The sequence below is a fragment of the Callithrix jacchus genome, chromosome 10 (assembly GCF_049354715.1).
Source record: "Callithrix jacchus isolate 240 chromosome 10, calJac240_pri, whole genome shotgun sequence".
NCBI lineage: Eukaryota > Metazoa > Chordata > Mammalia > Primates > Cebidae > Callithrix > Callithrix jacchus.
The window spans coordinates 37,287,853-37,307,084 of NC_133511.1; the positions used below are offsets into that span (position 1 = coordinate 37,287,853).

Below are 19,232 nucleotides of genomic sequence, written 5' to 3' on the forward strand. Positions count from 1 at the left end.
TCCAGACCGATCTTTGTTGCCCACAGAACGGGGAAACTCCCAAGTATAAAAAGACACGGGACGCCAAGCAGTAGGTCTGCCAGGCAAAGCCGACAGCCGGGGCGGCAGCGGCCGGCCCTACCCAGCAATCCCCACAGGGCGCACTCGTCCAGGTGCGCTGTTGAACCGGCAACCTGAGACTTGAGAGGGCTGGACTTGAGACTGAACGAGACTTGGACAGTAGCCCAGCCCAGGGGATTGCAGGGACAGATCGTTTGGGATACCCAGTGGGACGAACAAAACCGCGATTTCAAACTATCCCGAGCAGACGGTCCGAGATGCTCTGTGGGGGAGGGGCGTCCACCACTACCATGGCAATCCGCCCCAACTGAGATACACGCCCACTGCTGACGCAGCCAGCCATTGCCCAGGCAACCCGCCCCAACTGAGATACACGCGCACTGCTAATGAAGGCAGCCGTTGCCGAGGCAACCCATCCCTACTGAGATACACGCCCACTGCTGATGCAGCCTGCCGTTGCCGAGGCAACACGCTACAATGAAGAGTCTCCTTCGCAGGGTGTGGCGGAGACCACAGCAGAGCCTGCAGGAACAGGGCAAATCACACAACAGCAGGGCAGAGCCTCGGCAGCCAAACAGTGGCTAGTCTGCCTTCTAGCTGGGCAGGACACCTCATCGAACATCCAAAAATAAAGCCCAAACCCCTCAACACAGAGCATTTGAGAAAAAAAAACAAAGGGTTTTTTAATGAGCTCTGTTGCAGCAGAATCAAACATAGCAGCCTAACAGCCCTGAATGAACAATAGAGCACACAGCTCAGCAATTAAGCCCATATAAAGTACAAACTGTCTCCTCAAGCAGCTCCCGGACCCCTCTATAACCAAAAGACTGACATTAGGCAGGCATCATCCTGGGACAAAGATAGCAGAAAAAGAAACTGGTAGCATCCCACGCTGTGCCACAGCTGCTAGAGGTGCACCCCAGACAAGCAGGGTCTGGAGCGGACCTCAGCAGTCGTACAGCGAAGGGGCTAGACTGGTAGAAGGAAAACCAAGCAACAGAAATACTTCATCATAAACATTCTGGGTGTCCACTCAGAGACCCAAACGAAAAGTCAGCAACTACGCAGATGACCAGAGGACAAATCCACAAAGATGGGAAGAAACCAGTGCAAAAAGGAGGAAAACACCCGAAACCAGAACACCTCGCCTCCTAGAAAAAACCAAAACTCCTCACCAGCAAGAGAACAAAGCTGGACGGAGAATGACTCTGACGAAATGACGGAATTAGACTTCAGAAGATGGATAATGAGAAACTTTTGTGAGCTAAAAGATCATGTATTAAATCAATGCAAAGAAACTAAGAACCTTGAAAAAAGATTTGAAAAAAGATTCGAGGAAATGATAACAAGAATGGATAACTTAGAGAGGAATATGAATGAATTAAAGGAGCTGAAAAACACAATATGAGAACTTCGCGAAGCAAACACGAGTTTCAATAGCCGAATTGACCAAGCAGAAGAAAGAACATCTGAAGTCGAAGACCAACTCAATGAAATAAAACGAGAAACCAAGATTAGAGAAAAAAGCGCAAAAAGGAATGAACAAAGTCTCCAAAAAATGTGGGACTATGTGAAAAGACCTAACCTACGTTTGATAGGTGTACCAGAAGGAAACGAAGAGAATGAATCCAAGCTGGAAAATACTCTTCAGGACATCATCCAGGAAAATTTCCCCCACCTAGCAAGACAAGCCAACACTCAATTGCAGGAAATACAGAGAACACCACAAAGATATTCCGCAAGAAGAGCAACCCCAAGGCACATAATCGTCAGATTCAACAGGGTTGAAATAAAGGAGAGAATACTAAGAGCAGCCAGAGAAAAAGGTCGGGTCACCCACAAAGGGAAGCCCATCAGACTCACAGCAGATCTCTCGGCAGAAACACTACAAGCCAGAAGAGAGTAAGGGCCAATATTCAACATTCTTAAAGAAAAAAACTTTCAACCCAGAATTTCATATCCAGCCAAACTGAGCTTCAGAAGTGAAGGAAAAATAAAATCCTTTGCGAACAAGCAAGTACTCAGAGATTTTGTCACCACCAGGCCTGCTTTACAAGAGCTCCTAAAAGAGGCACTACACATAGAGAAGATCAACCAGTACCAGCCATTCCAAAATCACACTGAATGCTAAAAAGCTTCAACATAATGAGGAATCTACATCAACGAACGGGCAAAACAGCCACTTAGCATCAAACTGGCAGTATCAAATTCACACATAACAATATTAACCCTAAATGTAAATGGACCAAATGCACCATTCAAAAGACACATACTGGCAAATTGGATAAAAATCCAAAACCCATCAGTGTGCTGTATCCAGGAAACCCATCTCACATGCAAGGATACGCAAAGGCTCAAAATAAAGGGATGGAGGAAGATTTAACAAGCTAATGGAAAGCAAAAAAGAGCAGGAGTTGCAATTCTCATCTCTGATAAAATAGACTTTAAAGCAACAAAGATCAAAAGAGACAAAGAAGGCCATTACATAATGGTAAAAGGATCAATACAACAAGAAGAGCTAACGATCCTAAACATATATGGACCGAATGCAGGAGCACCCAGATACATAAGGCAAGTTCTTAATGACTTACAAAAGGACTTAGACTCCCACACAATAATAGTGGGAGACTTTAACACTCCACTGTCAATACTAGACAGATCAACCAGACAGAAAATCAACAAGGATATCCAGGGCTTGAACTCAGACCTGGAGCAAGCAAACCTGATAGACATTTACAGAACTCTCCACCCCAAATCCACAGAATACACATTCTTCTCAGCACCACATCACACCTACTCTAAAATTGACCACATAATTGGAAGTAAAGCACTGCTCAACAAATGCAAAACAACTGAAATCATAACAAACAGCCTCTCAGACCATAGTGCAATCAAGTTAGAACTCAGAATTCAGAAACCGACCCAGAACCGCACAGCTTCATGGAAACTGAACAACTGGCTCTTGAATGTTGACTGGCTAAACAACGAAATGAAGGCAGAAATAAAGAAGTTCTTCGAAACCAATGACAACGCAGACACAACGTGCCAGAACCTCTGGGACACATTTAAAGCAGTCTCTAGAGGAAAGTAGATAGCAATAAGTGCCCATATGAGGAGATTGGAGAGATCCATAATTGACACCCTATCATCAAAATTGAAAGAGCTAGAGGAGCAAGATCAAAAAAACTCAAAACACAGCAGAAGACAAGAAATAACTAAGATCAGAGCTGAGCTGAAGGAGTTTGAGACACGAAAAACCCTTCAAAAAATCAATAAATCCAAGAGCTGGTTTTTTGAAAAGATCAACAAAATAGACAGACCACTAGCCAGATTGATTAAAAATAAAAGAGAGAACAACCAAATAGATGCAATAAAAAATGATAAAGGGGAAATCACCACAGATTCCACAGAAATTCAAACCATCATCAGAGAATATTACAAACAACTCTATGCACATAAACTAGTAAACCTGGAAGAAATGGATAAATTCCTGGATTCCTGTGTCCTCCCAAGCCTAAACCAGGAAGAAGCTGAAACTATGAATAGACCAATAACAAGGTCTGAAGTTGAGGCAGCAATTAAGAGCCTACCGCACAGAAAAAGCCCAGGTCCAGACGGGTTCACAGCCGAATTCTACCAGACACACAAAGAGGAGCTGGTACCATTCCTTCTAAAACTATTTCAAACAATCCAAAAAGAGGGAATCCTTCCCAAATCATTTTATGAGACCAACATCATCCTGATACCAAAACCTGGCAGAGACCCAACGAGAAAAGAAAACTTCAGGCCAATATCCATGATGAACATAGATGCAAAAATCTTCAATAAAATATTGGCAAGCCGATTGCAACAGCAAATCAAAAAACTTATTCATCATGATCAAGTAGGATTCATCCCAGGGATGCAAGACTGGTTCAACATACGCAAGTCTATCAACGTAATTCACCACATAAACAGAACCGAAAACAAAAACCACATGATTATCTCAATTGACGCAGAGAAGGCATTTGACAAAATTCAACAGCCCTTTATGCTAAAAACCCTCAATAAACTCGGTATCGATGGAACGTATCTCAAAGTAATAAAAGCTATTTATGACAAACCGACAGTCAATATCATACTGAATGGGCAAAAACTGGAAGCATTCCCTTTAAAATCTGGCACTAGACAAGGATGCCCTCTCTCACCACTCCTATTCAATATAGTACTGGAAGTTCTAGCCAGAGCAATCAGGCAAGAAAAAGAAATAAAGGGTATTCAAATAGGAAAGGCGGAAGCCAAATTGTCTCTATTTGCAGACGACATGATAGTATACCTAGAAGACCCCATCACCTCACCCCAAAAACTCCAGAAACTGATAAGCAACTTCAGCAAAGTCTCAGGATATAAAATCAATGTGCAAAAATCACAAGCATTCGTCTACACCAATTACAGACGTGAAGAAAGCCAAATCAAGAGCGAACTGCCATTCGCAATTGCTACAAAAAGAATAAAATACCTTGGAATACAACTCACAAGGAACGTAAGAGACCTCTTCAAGGAGAACTACAAACCACTGCTCAATGAAATCAGAGAGGACACAAACAGATGGAGAAACATTCCATGTTCATGTTTAGGAAGAATTAGTATCGTAAAAATGGCTATACTGCCCAAAGTAATTTACAGAATCAATGCTATCCCCATCAGGCTACCATTGACTTTCTTCACAGAACTGGAAAAAACCACCATGAACTTCATATGGAACCAAAAGAGAGCCCGCATAGCCAAGTCAATTCTAAGCAAAAAGAACACAGCGGGGGGCATCACACTACCGAATTTCAAACTATACTACAAGGCTACAGTAATCAAAACAGCATGGTACTGGTACCAAAACAGAGATATGGACCAGTGGAACAAAACACAGGCATTGGAGGCCACACAACATACATACAACTATACAATCTTTGATAAACCTGACAAAAACAAGCAATGGGGAAAGGATTCCATGTTTAACAAATGGTGTTGGGAAAACTGGCTAGCCATGTGCAGAAAGCAGAAACTGGACCCCTTCCTGACACCTTACACTAAAATTAACTCCAGATGGATTAAAGACTTAAACATAAGACCTGGCACCATAAAAACCCTAGAAGGAAATCTAGGCAAAACCATCCAGGACATAGGAGTAGGCAAGGACTTCATGAACAAAACACCAAAAGCATTGGCAACAAAAGCCAAAATAGACAAATGGGACCTAATCAAACTCCACAGCTTCTGCACGGCAAAAGAAACAGTCACTAGAGTGGATCGGCAACCAACAGAATTGGGAAAAATTTTTGCAGTCTACCCATCTGACAAAGGGCTGATATCCAGAATTTACAAAGAACTCAAACAGATTTACAGGAAAAAAACAAACAAGCCCATACAAAAGTGGGCAAAGGATATGAACAGATACTTTACGAAAGAAGACATATATGAGGCCAACAATCATATGAAAAAATGCTCATCGTCACTGGTCATCAGAGAGATGCAAATCAAAACCACATTGAGATACCATCTCACGCCAGTTAGAATGGCGATCATTAAAAAATCTGGAGACAACAGATGCTGGAGAGGATGTGGAGAAAAAGGAACACTTTTACACTGTTGGTGGGAGTGTAAATTAGTTCAACCATTGTGGAAGACAGTGTGGCGATTCCTCAAGGCCTTAGAAATAGAAATTCCATTTGACCCAGCAATCCCATTACTGGGTATATATCCAAAAGACTATAAATAGTTCTACTATAAGGACACATGTACACGAATGTTCATTGCAGCAATGTTCACAATAGCAAAGACCTGGAATCAACCCAAATGCCCATTGATAATAGACTGGATTGGAAAAATGTGGCACATATACACCATGGAATATTATGCAGCAATCAGAAATGATGAGTTTGTGTCATTTGTAGGGACATGGATGAATCTGGAGAACATCATCCTCAGCAAACTGACACAAGAACAGAAAATGAAACACCGCATATTCTCACTCATAGGTGGGTGATGAAAAATGAGAACACATGGACACAGAAAGGGGAGTACTAAACACTGGGGTCTATTGGGGGGAAAGGGGAGGGCCAGTGGGAGGGGGAGGTGGGGAGGGATAGCCTGGGGAGAAATGCCAAATGTGAGTGAAGGGGAGAAGAAAAGCAAAGCACACTGCCATGTGTGTACCTACGCAACTGTCTTGCATGCTCTGCTCATGTACCCCAAAACCTGTAATCCAATAAAAAATTAAGAAAAAAAAAAGGAAAAAAAGAAAGGTAGGCAGTAATGCCAGACCTAAGAAAAAAGAAAATAGATGCAAAAATCTTCAATAAAATACTGGCAAACCAATTGCAACAGCACATCAAAAAACTTATCCATCATGATCAAGTAGGATTCATCCCGGGGATGCAAGGCTGGTTCAACATACACAAGTCTATAAATGTAATTCACCACATAAACAGAACCAAAAACAAAAACCACATGATTATCTCAATTGACGCAGAGAAGGCATTTGACAAAATTCAACAGCCCTTTATGCTAAATACCCTCAATAAACTCAGTATTGATGGAACATATCTTAAAGTAATAAAAGCTATTTACGACAAACCAACAGCCAATATCATACTGAATGGGCAAAAACTGGAAGCATTCCCTTTGAAATCTGGCACTAGACAAAAATGCTCTCTTTCACCATTCCTATTCGGTATACTACTGGAAGTTCTAGCCAGAGCAATCAGGCAAGAAAAAGAAATAAAGGGTATTCAAATAGAAAAGGTGGAAGCCAAATTGTCTCTATTTGCAGACGACATGAGAGTATACCTAGAAGACACCATCGCCTCAGCCCAAAAACTCCTGAAACTGATAAGCAACTTCAGCAACGTCTCAGGATATAAAATCAATGTGCAAAAATCACAAGCATTCCTAGACACCAATAACAGACTTAAAGAGAGCCAAATCAAGAATGAACTGCCATTCACAATTGCTACATAAAGAGTAAAATACCTAGGAATACGACTTACAATAAATGTAAGAGATCTCTTCAAGGAAAACTACAAACCACTGCTCAATGAAATAAGAGAGGACACAGATGGAGAATCATTCCATGTTCATGATTAGTAAGAATCAATATCGTGACAATGGCTATACTGCCCAAAGTAATTTACAGATTCAATGCTATCCCCATCAAGCTACCATTGACTTTCTTCACAGAACTGGAAACAACCACCATGAACTTCATATGGAATCAAAAGAGAGCCCACATAGCCAAGTCAATTCTAAGCAAAAAGAACACAGCGGGAGGCATCACACTACTGAACTTCAAACTATACTACAAGGCTACAGTAATCAAAACAGCATGGTACTGGTATCAAAATAGAGATATAGACCAATGGAACAGAACAGAGGCACTGGAGGCAACACAACATATCTACAACCATACAATATTTGATAAACCTGACAAAAACAAGCAATGCGGAAAGGATTCCCTGTTTAATAAATAGTGTTGGGATAACTGGCTAACCATATGCAGAAAGCAGAAACTGGACCCCTTCCTGACACCTTACACGAAAATCAACTCCAGATGGATTAAATACTTAAATATAAGACCTGGCACCATAAAAACCCTAGAAGAAAATCTAGGCAAAACCATTCAGGACATAGGAGTAGGCAAGGACTTCATGAACAAAACACCAAAAGCATTGGCAACAAAAGCCAAAATAGACAAATGGGACCTAATGAAACTCCACAGCTTCTGCACGGCAAAAGAAACAGTCACTAGAGTGAATTGGCAACCAACAGAATGGGGAAAAATTTTTGCAGCCTACCCATCTGACAAAGGGTTGATATCCAGAATTTACAAAGAACTCAAACAGATTTACAGGAAGAAAACAAACAAGCCCGTTCAAAAATGGGCAAAGGATATGAACAGATGCTTTTCAAAAGAAGACATACATGAGGCCAACAAACATTAAAAAAATGCTCATCATCACTGGTCATCAGAGAGATGCAAATCAAAACCACATTGAGATACCATCTCACACCAGTTAGAATGGCGATCATTAAAAAATCTGGAGACAACAGATGCCGGAGAGGATGTGGAGAAATAGGAACACTTTTACACTGTTGGTGGGAGTGTAAATTAGTTCAACCATTGTGGAAGACAGTGTGGCGATTCCTCAAGGCCTTAGAATTAGAAATTCCATTTGACCCTGCAATCCCGTTACTGGGTGTATATCCAAAGGACTATAAATTGTTCTACTGTAAGGACACATGCACACGAATGTTCATTGCAGCACTGTTTACAATAGCAAAGACCTGGAACCAACCCAAAAGCCCATCCACGATAGACTGGATTGGGAAAATGTGGCACATATACACCATGGAATATTATGCAGCAATCAAAAACGATGAGTTTGTGTCCTTTGTAGGGACATGGATGAATTTGGAGAACATCATTCTCAGCAAACTGACACAAGAACAGAAAATGCAATACCGCATATTCTCACTCATAGGCAGGTGATGAAAAAAGAGAACACATGGACACAGGGAAGGGAGTACTACACACTGGGGTCTACTGGGGGGAATAGGGGAGGGACAATGGGGGGACGGGGGGAGGTATAGCCTGGGGAGAAATGCCAAATGTGGGTGAAGGGGAGGACGGCAGCAAAGCACACTGCCATGTGTGTACCTATGCAACTATCTTGCATGATCTGCACATATACCCCAAAACCTAAAATGCAATTAAAAAAAAAAAATATATATATATATATATATATATGGAAAACAGAAAAAAATACTTTTGCACATCATACAGTTTCAATTTATGAGCAACTCAAATATATTTTAATATAAAGAAATTTTTCAGTGTTTGAATTCAGAATACTAAACACACAAAAAAAATCTGATTGGATTGAGTATACTTTCAGTATATATACTAGATGAGTATACTTTCCATAATATAGAGAGTAGTATCAAATCTTTATGAAAATAGAGACTGTATTAATAAATCTACATACTTGATTCTTTTTCCCCAGTTGCTCTTTCTTTCTCTTCTTCCCTTATTTCATCTTCTGCATTGAGTAGGTCTAACACAAGATCACTGATGAGTGTATAATTCTCTCCAGTTGCTAGGATTTTTCTCTGAACTGTCTGTTTTACCAGGCTTCTGCTAAAGCCCATTTCCAGGGCAGCTTTAACCACAGGAGTATTCATCATGATCGCATCTTCTGCATGATCTTCTCCAGGTTCGAAACGCATAACTATATGGAACAAATAATTTAACACATATTAGGATAGTCTGTATATTTCTTAAAAATTGAAATCAAAATGGAAAGTTTTTACAATATTAGAAACACAAAACCAACAAAATGTGTAGGCATCATTTTGTAGGAACACTGTTACATTTAAAATGATATATATGTTCAATCATCAAAATAATAACATGGAATATTGTACTTAGATGCAAAATACACATTACCTGTCATAACTGGATATACATATGTGAACAGATGAAGGAAACAGAGGTGGCAGGAATTACCTCCCACGAGAATTCAGATTCTTTTTCCCTATGTTGAATGAACAAATGAGCTTTCTAAATCAAGAATATTTCACATATTTTCAGAGAGGTTATTATCATACAATATTGCTTCCTTGCAGTTCATTCTCAACAGTACAATCAGATCAGTACAATCAGAACTGTTGAGAATGAACTGTAAGGAAGCAATATTGTATGATAATAACCTGTCTGAAAATTTGAAAAACTCTGTCACACTTCTTAAATTCTATCAACAATTCCAATTTAATTTAGGATAAAATCCAAAATATAATTGGCTTACAAAATCTCATACAATCTCAACCCTGTTTACCTCTTCAGCTTCATCCCTCACCACTGAGTCATTTGCATCCTGCACTCTAGCCCAGAAGTCACAAACTGATGGCTCTGGTGTCAAATTCTGCCTGTAGTGCTGACCACTTGTAAAGCTGTCCTGCTTCACTCATTTATCTGTTAGCAACTCCTACTTCGTGTTATATAGAATTTTGTTCAGTTCTTCAGGGGTCTCTATTCTTTGTCACTTTGGTCTTTCATATGCTGTTGTCTCTGCCTGGAATACTCTTCTTCCATTTGTCACTCGGTTAACTCCTACTCTTCCCTTGGATTCTCTGCTAAGACAAATACATCCTCTGGAAATCCTTTTCTGGCCCTCCAAAGTCTGGATTAATTGCCCCACATGCATCTTATATCATACTTTACTTTCACTGTCATATTCCTTTCTCCTGTCTGTGTATTTGTCTGTATCCTATAGACACATGTGACCAGGAGTTATGTTTACTCTGTTCTCTATTATTACCTCAGAATGGGAGACACACAATAAATATTTACCTAATTGAATTGAACATGAGATAATGGAATAAAAGAGCTTGTACAAATATTAGCTCTATCACATTTAGGTTTAAGGTGATGAACAAGTCATTCAGGGTACCTGTTGAAGAAGGAGACTAACATGTTCTAGCCTTTCCCTTTCACAGAAAGAATATGTGAGCAATCTAATGTCATAGTACATCTGTTCTTACACTGTCCCAAGAACAAAGGTTAGGTTGGATGTATGTAGTCTGTTAAAACTATACAGGTCTGAGTCCCACCCTTAAACACTCAGATTTAATTCAGTAGGTCTAAAGTAGAAACTGCAAATCTGTCTTATTTGTTAAAGTTCTCTAGGCAACTCTGATATGCACTGAAGTTTGGGAAATACCAACACAGTATTTTTGAAAATGCATTCATTGTAAATTATAAGTCAATATGAAGATACATTATGATTATCAACTTTCAATCATCTTTTTTTTTGAGACAGAATGTCACACTGTCTCCTGGGCTAGAGTGCAATGGCATAATCTCAGGTCACTCTAACCTCTGCCTTCCGGGTTGAAGTGATTTTCTTGCCTCAGCCTCCCAAGTAGCTGGGATTACAGGTGCCTGCCACCACACCCAGCTAATTTTTGTTTATTTAGTAGAGACAGGATTTCACCATGTTGGCCAAGCTGGACTCAAAATCCTGACCTCACGATCCACCCACCTCGGCCTCCCAAAGTGCTGGGAATATAAACATAAGCCACCATGCCCAGCCAACTTTCAATCTTAACAGTACCAAATGACTCTGTTTAAATGCATTCATTATTGTCTACTGTACTTACTTGATGGCTCTGCATTTTCATCTTCTGGAGTGTCTGATGTGGATAGCAACTGCAGGAAAAATATATATATATAAATTAAAATATAAATCTTATCTTACCCATTGCAATAAAAAATGACTCAACAGACATCTTTTACTCAATTTATTGAAAACTACTTTCCTACTGGCAAAATAATTTTTTAACCAAAAACAATATTTCATTTATATTTGATAGTTATTCCCTAGGCCATAAACTAATAGAGTTTCTGTGTGTGTGTATATATTAACAAATAAAATCCATTTTCATTAAGGCAGGAAAAAGACTATACATTTTCAGCAATCTATGAGACAATGAATTTTCCTTTCATCCACAGGTTTTACCTTTCCTGGGTCATCAGGATAAGTTGGACCCTGTATCAGTTTTGCTCATGGCTAGGATGGGTTTGACCATCCAACTATTATGTAAGTTATTTGCTTTTCCAAGAAGATTAGAAAAAGTAATAAAATTCTCTTTCTAAAATCTTTTCTTTTTCTTTTTTTTTTTTTGAGACAGAGTTTTGCTCTTGTTACCCAGGCTGGAGTGCAATGGCACGACCTCGGCTCACCACAACCTCCGCCTCCTGGGTTCAGGCAATTCTCCTGCCTCAGCCTCCTGAGTAGCTGGGATTACAGGCGTGTGCCACCATGCCCAGCTAATTTTTGTATTTTTAGTAGAGACGAAATTTCACCATGTTGGTCAGCCTGGTCTCAAACTCCTGACCTCGTGACCCACCCTCCTCAGCCTCCCAAAGTGCTGGGATTACAGGCATGAGCCACCATGCTCTTTCTCAGATCTTTTGAAGGAAAATGTATATAGCAAAACTATTAAATACTACTATCCCAGTCATTTTTTCTCAAATAGTTTAAGTTTTTTCAACCTGATTGAAAAAATGCTTACAGAGAAACATCACAAGTATCATTATCAGGAGACAACCATTTATGGATATTTTTCTCCAAAGAATAATACTTTCTAAGATCATGTCAGATTTGGTAAGAAAAACAAAATGTATTTCTAAAATAACTCTTGTCTTTTCATTAAAATCGTACTCCCTGTAATTATCAGAAAGTAATTTATCTGATGGTAACCAATATTTTAAAAAAAGAACTTTCCAGGATTTCCAAGATGGCACCGTAGGAACAACTCAGGATTGCAGCTCTCAGTGAAGGCACAGAGGGTGAGTCCTAGCCACATTTCCAGACGGATCTTTGTTGCCCACAGAACGGGGAAATTCCCAGGTGTAGGAGAGACACAAGACACCAGCGCAGACCTTTAGGGTGGCGTGGCTGTTTCAGCCGGCGCCACAGCGCAGCAGCATCCCACACAAAACGCACTGGTCTGGGTGCCCTGTTAAACCGGCAATCTGAGATTTGGGAGGGCAGATTAACATATCCATCTGATTAGTCGGGACGTGGACAGTAAGCCAGACCAGGAGATTCCCGGGAAGCGACATTTGAGCCGGCGCAGTGGGTCACTGCACAGGAAATCACACAGATCCCGGTGCCTTATCAGCAGGCGACTGAAACACCTGGGAGAAAGTCAACCATTCAACTTAAAAAAAAAAAAAGGGGAGAGAAAAAAAGGCTTCTGAGGCAGGGAGCCAGGTAATCAGGCTCGGCAGGTCCCACCCCCACAGAGCCAAACAAAATGGCGATTCAAAACCCTCGGGGTTGAGAGTTTCACTACAGGCACAACTGAATCCAGGATGGTGCAGCTTGCTGGGTGATGGGCGTCCGCCACTACCGAGGCATTCTGCTCCTACTGAGGTACACTCCCATTGCTGACGCAGCCTGCTGTTGCCAAGGCAACCCGCCATAACAGAGAGACTGCACCAACAGGGCGGAGCCCATGACAGCAGGGCAGAGCCCATGGGCAACAGGGCGGAGCCCACGGCAGCAGAGCAGAGCCCACGGCAACAGGGCGGACCCCACAGTAGCAGGGTGAAGACTTGGCAGGCAAATAGTGACTAGACTGCCTCCTAGCTGGGCAGGACAGTGCAACAGATATGCATAAAAAAAGCCCTAACTCCCCGAGACAGAGCATCTGAGGAAAAAAAGGGGTTTTATAAGTTCTGCTGCAGCAGACCTAAATGAACCTGCCTGATAGCCCTGATTGAACAACGGAGCTCACAGCTCAGCACTTGATCTCCTATAAAATACAGTCCATCTCCTGAAGCAACTCCCTGACCCCTGTATATCCAAAGAGTCACCTCAAAAAGGACTGATCAGACTGACATTTGACGGGCATCATTCTGGGATAAAGATAGCAGAAGAAACTGGTAGCATCCCTCACTGTTCCACAGCTGCTACAGGTGCACCCCAGACAAGCAGGGCCTGGATTCGACCTCAGCAGTCGTACAGCAGAGGGGCGAGACTGTTAGAAGAAAAACTAAGTAACAGAAATACTTCATCATCAACAATCTGGGCATTCACTGAGAGACCGAATCAAAAAGTCAGCAACTACTCAGACGACAGGAGGATAAATCCACAAAGATGGAAAGAAACCAGCACAAAAAGGAGGAAAACACCCAAAACCAAAACACCTCACCTCCTACAAAGGACCAAAATTCCTAGCCAGCAAGGGAACAAAGCTGGACGGAGAATGAGTGTGATGAAATGACAGAATCAGACTTCAGAAGGTGGATAATGAGAAACTTCCGTGAGCTAAAAGAACATGTTCTAAATCAATGCAAAGTAACTAAGAACCTTGAAAAAAGATTTGAAAAAAGATTCAAGGAAATGATAACAAGAATGGACAACTTAGAGAGGAATATGAATGAATTGAGGGAGCTGAAAAACACATGAGAACTTCGCGAAGCATGCACAAGTTTCAACAGCCAATTGGACCAAGCAGAAGAAAGAATATCAGAAGTCAAAGACCAACTCAATGACATAAAATGAGAAACCAAGATTACAGAAAAAAGCACAAAAAGGAATGAACAAAGTCTCCAAGAAATGTGAAACTATGTGAAGAGACCTAACCTACGTTTGATAGGTGTACCAGAATGTAACAAAGAGAATGATTCCAAGCTGCAAAATACTCTTCAGGATATTATCCAGAAAAATTTCCCCAATCTAGCAAGCCAGGCCTATACTCAAGTCCAGGAAATGCAGAGAACACCACAAAGATATTCTGCAAGAAGAGCAACCCAAAGGCACATAATCGTCAGATTCAACAGCGTTGAAATGAAGGAGAAAATACTAAGGGCAGCCAGAGAGAAGGGTCGGGTCACCCACAAAGGGAAGCCCATCAGACTCACAGCAGTTCTCTCGGCAGAAACCCTACAAGCCAGAAGAGAGTGGGGGCCAATATTCAAACATCCTTAAAGAAAAAAACTTTCAACCCAGAATTTCATATCCAGCTAAACTGAGTTTCATAAGTGAAGGAAAAATAAACTCCTTTGCAAACAAGCAAGTACTCAGAGATTTTGTCACCACCAGACCTGCTTTACAAGAGCTCCTGAAAGAGGCACTATACATAGAAAGGAACAACCAGTACCAGCCATTCTAAAAACATACCAAATGCTAAAGAGCATCAACAAAATGAAGAATCTGCTTCAACTATTGGGCAAAACAGCCAGCTAGCATCAAAATGGCAGTATCAAATTCACACATAACAATATTAACCCTACATGTAAATGGACTAAATGCACCAATAAAAAGACACAGACGGGCAAATTGGATAAAAAACAAAACCCATAGGTGTGCTGTATCCAGGAAACCCATCTCACATGCAAGATACACAAAGGCTCAAAATAAAGGGATGGAGGAAGATTTAACAAGCAAATGGAGAGCAAAAAAAAGCAGGAGTTGCAATTCTCATCTCTGATAAAATAGACTTTAAAGCAACAAAGATCAAAAGAGACAAAGAAGGACATTACATAATGGTAAAAGGATCAATACAACAAAAAGAGCTAACGATCCTAAATGTATATAAACCCTATACAGGAGTACCCAGATATATAAGGCAAGTTCTCAATGACTTACAAAGAGACTTAGATTCCCACACAATAATAGTGGGAGACTTTAACACTCCACTGTCAATATTAGACAGACCAACCAGACAGAAAATTAACAAGGATATCCAGGACTTGAACTCAGACCTGGAACAAGCAAACCTGATAGACATTTACAGAACTCTCCGCCCCAAATCCACAAAATACACATTCTTCTCAGCACCACATCACACCTACTCTAAAATTGACCACATAATTGGAAGTCAAGCACTCCTCGGCAAATGCAAAATAACGGAAATCATAACAAACAGTCTCTCAGATCATACTACAATCATGTTAGAACTCAGAACTCAGAAACTAACTCAGAACCGCACAGCCTCATGGAAACTAAACAACTGGCTCTTGAATGTTGATTGGATAAACAATGAAATGAAGGCAGAAATAAAGTTCTTCAAAACCAACGAGAACGAAGACACAACATACCAGAATCTCTGGGACACATTTAAAGCAGTCTCTAGAGAAAAATATATAGCAATTAGTGCCCACATGAGAAGAGTGGAGAGATCCAAAATTGACACCCTCTCGTCAAAATTGAAAGAGCTAGAGGAGCAAGATCAAAAAAACTCAAAACCTAGCAGAAGACAAGAAATAACTAAGATCAGAGCAGAACTAAAGGAGATAGAGACACGAAAAACCCGTCAAAAAATCAATAAATCCAAGAGCTGGTTTTTTTTTTGAAAAGATCAACAAAATAGACCACTAGCCAGACTGATAAAAAAGAAAAGAGAGAACAACCAAATAGATGCAGTAAAAAACGATAAAGGGTAAACATAAGACCTGGCACCATAAAAACCCTAGAAGGAAATCTAGGCAAAACTATCCAGGACATAGGAGTAGGCAAGGACTTCATGAACAAAACACCAAAAGCATTGGAAACAAAAGCCAAAATAGACAAATGGGACCTAATCAAACTCCACAGCTTCTGCACGGCAAAAGAAACAGTCACTAGAGTGGATCGGCAACCAACAGAATGGGAAAAAATTTTTGCAGTTTACCCATCTGACAAAGGGCTGATATCCAGAATTTACAAAGAACTCAAACAGATTTACAGGAAGAAAACAAACAAGCCCATTCAAAAGTGGGCAAAGGACATGAACAGATACTTTATGAAAGAAGACATATATGAGGCCAACAATCATATGAAAAAATGCTCATCGTCACTGGTCATCAGAGAGATGCAAATCAAAACCACATTGAGATACCATCTCACACCAGTTAGAATGGCGATCATTAAAAAATCTGGAGACAACAGATGCTGGAGAGGATGTGGAGAAAAAGGAACACTTTTACACTGTTGGTGGGAGTGTAAATTAGTCCAACCATTGTGGAAGACAGTGTGGCGATTCCTCAAGGCCTTAGAAATAGAAATTCCATTTGACCCAGCAATCCCATTACTGGGTATATATCCAAAAGACTATAAATCGTTCTACTATAAGGACACATGTACACGAATGTTCATTGCAGCACTGTTTACAATAGCAAAGACCTGGAATCAACCCAAATGCCCATTGATAATAGACTGGATTGGAAAAATGTGGCACATATACACCATGGAATATTATGCAGCAATCAAAAATGATGAGTTCGTGTCGTTTGTAGGGACATGGATGAATCTGGAGAACATCATCCTCAGCAAACTGACACAAGAACAGAAAATGAAACACCGCATATTCTCACTCATAGGTGGGTGATGAAAAATGAGAACCCATGGACATAGAAAGGGGAGTACTAAACAGTGGGGTCTATTGGGGGGAAAAGGGGAGGGCCAGTGGGAGGGGGAGGTGGGGAGGGATAGCCTGGGGAGAAATGCCGAATGTGGGTGAAGAGGAGAAGAAAAGCAAAGCACACTGCCATGTGTGTACCTACGCAACTGTCTTGCATGCTCTGTTCATGTACCCCAAAACCTATAATCCAATAAAAAATTAAAAAAAAAAACGATAAAGGGAAAATCACCATAGATTCCACAGAAATTCAAACCATCATCAGAGAATACTACAAACAACTCTATGCACATAAAGTAGTAAGCCTGGAAGAAATGGATAAATTCCTGGACACTTGTGTCCTCCCAGCCTAAACCAGGAGGAAGCTGAAACTATGAATAGACCAATAACAAGGTCTGAAGTCGAGGCAGCAATTAAGAGCCTACCACACAAAAAAAGCCCAGGTCCAGATGGGTTCACAGCCAAATTCTACCAGACACACAAAGGTACCATTTGTTCTGAAACTATTCCAAATAATCCAAAAAGAGGGAATCCTTCCCAAATCATTGTATGAGACCAATATCATCCTGATACCAAAACCCGGCAGAGACTCAACAAGAAAAGAAAACTTTAGGCCAATATCCATGATGAATATGGATGCAAAAATCTTCAATAAAATACTGGCAAACCGATTGCAACAGCACATCAAGAAACTTATCCAGCATGATCAAGTAGGATTCATCCCAGGAATGCAAGTCTAGTTCAACATACGCAAGTCTATAAATGTAATTCACCACATAAACAGAACCAAAAACAAAAACCACATGATTATCTCAATTGACGCAGAGAAGGCATTTGACAAAATTCAACAGCCCTTTATGCTAAAATCCCTCAATAAACTCGGTATCAATGGAACATATCTCAAAGTAATAAAAGCTATTTATGACAAACCAACAGCCAATATCATACTGAATGGGCAAAAACTGGAAGCATTCCCTTTGAAATCTGGCACTAGACAAGGATGCCCTCTCTCACCACTCCTATTCAATATAGTACTGGAAGTTCTAGCCAGAGCAATCAGGCAAGAAAAAGAAATAAAGGGTATTCAAATAGGAAAGGTGGAAGCCAAATTGTCTCTATTTGCAGATGACATGAGTATACCTAGAAGACCCCATCGCCTCAGCCCAAAAACTCCTGAAACTGATAAGCAACTTCAGCAAAGTCTCAGGATATAAAATCAATGTGCAAAAATCACAAGCATTCCTAGACACCAATAACAGACTTAAAGAGAGCCAAATCAAGAACGAACTGCCATTCACAACTGCTACAAAAAGAATAAAACACCTAGGAATACAACTGACAAGGAACGTAAGGGACCTCTTCAAGGAAAACTACAAACCACTGCTCAACGAAATAAGGACACAAACAGATGGAGAAACATTCCATGTTCATGGTTAGGAAGAATCAATATCGTGACAATGGCTATACTGCCCAAAGTAATTTAAAGATTCAATGCTATCCCCATCAAGCTACCATTGACTTTCTTCACAGAACTGGAAAAAAACCACTATGAACTTCATATGGAACCAAAAGAGAGCCCACGTAGCCAAGTCAATTCTAAGCAAAAAGAACACAGCGGGAGGCATCACACTACCGGACTTCAAACTATACAACAAGGCTACAGTAATCAAAACAGCATGGTACTGGTACCAAAACAGAGATATAGACCAATGGAACAAAACAGAGGCATCGGAGGCAACACACCATATCTACAACCATACAATCTTTGATAAACCTGACAAAAACAAGCAATGGGGAAAGGATTCCCTGTTTAATAAATGGTGTTGGGAAAACTGGCTAGCCATGTGCAGAAAGCAGAAACTGGACCCCTTTCTGACACCTTACACTAAAATTGACTCCAGTTGGATCAAAGACTTAAACATAAGACCTGGCACCATAAAAACCCTAGAAGAAAATCTAGGCAAAACCATTCAGGACATAGGAGTAGGCAAGGACTTCATGAACAAAACACTAAAAGCATTGGCAACAAAGGCCAAAATAGACAAATGGGACCTAATCAAACTCCACAGCTTCTGCACGGCAAAAGAAACAGTCACTAGAGTGAATCGGCAACCAACAGAATGGGAAAAAATTTTTGCAGTTTACCCATCTGACAAAGGGCTGATATCCAGAATTTACAAAGAACTCAAACAGATTTACAGGAAAAAAACAAACAAGCCCATTCATAATTG

General features: G+C 40.6%; 1 protein-coding gene across 5 annotated transcripts in view; it reads right to left on the reverse strand.

Annotated features, from left to right (window-relative positions):
- BIRC3 (baculoviral IAP repeat containing 3) overlaps positions 1–19,232 on the reverse strand; it is a 53,669-nt gene that overhangs the window by 23,240 nt on the left and 11,197 nt on the right. For all 5 annotated transcript variants that reach the window (XM_035265183.3, XM_054241767.2, XM_035265184.3 and 2 more), the window contains exons 5-6: positions 11,251–11,299; positions 9,078–9,320 (exon numbers count right to left, since the gene is read on the reverse strand). In XM_035265183.3, the coding sequence (XP_035121074.2) occupies positions 9,078–9,320; positions 11,251–11,299 (292 nt within the window). The remainder of the gene's footprint in view (positions 1–9,077; positions 9,321–11,250; positions 11,300–19,232) is intronic.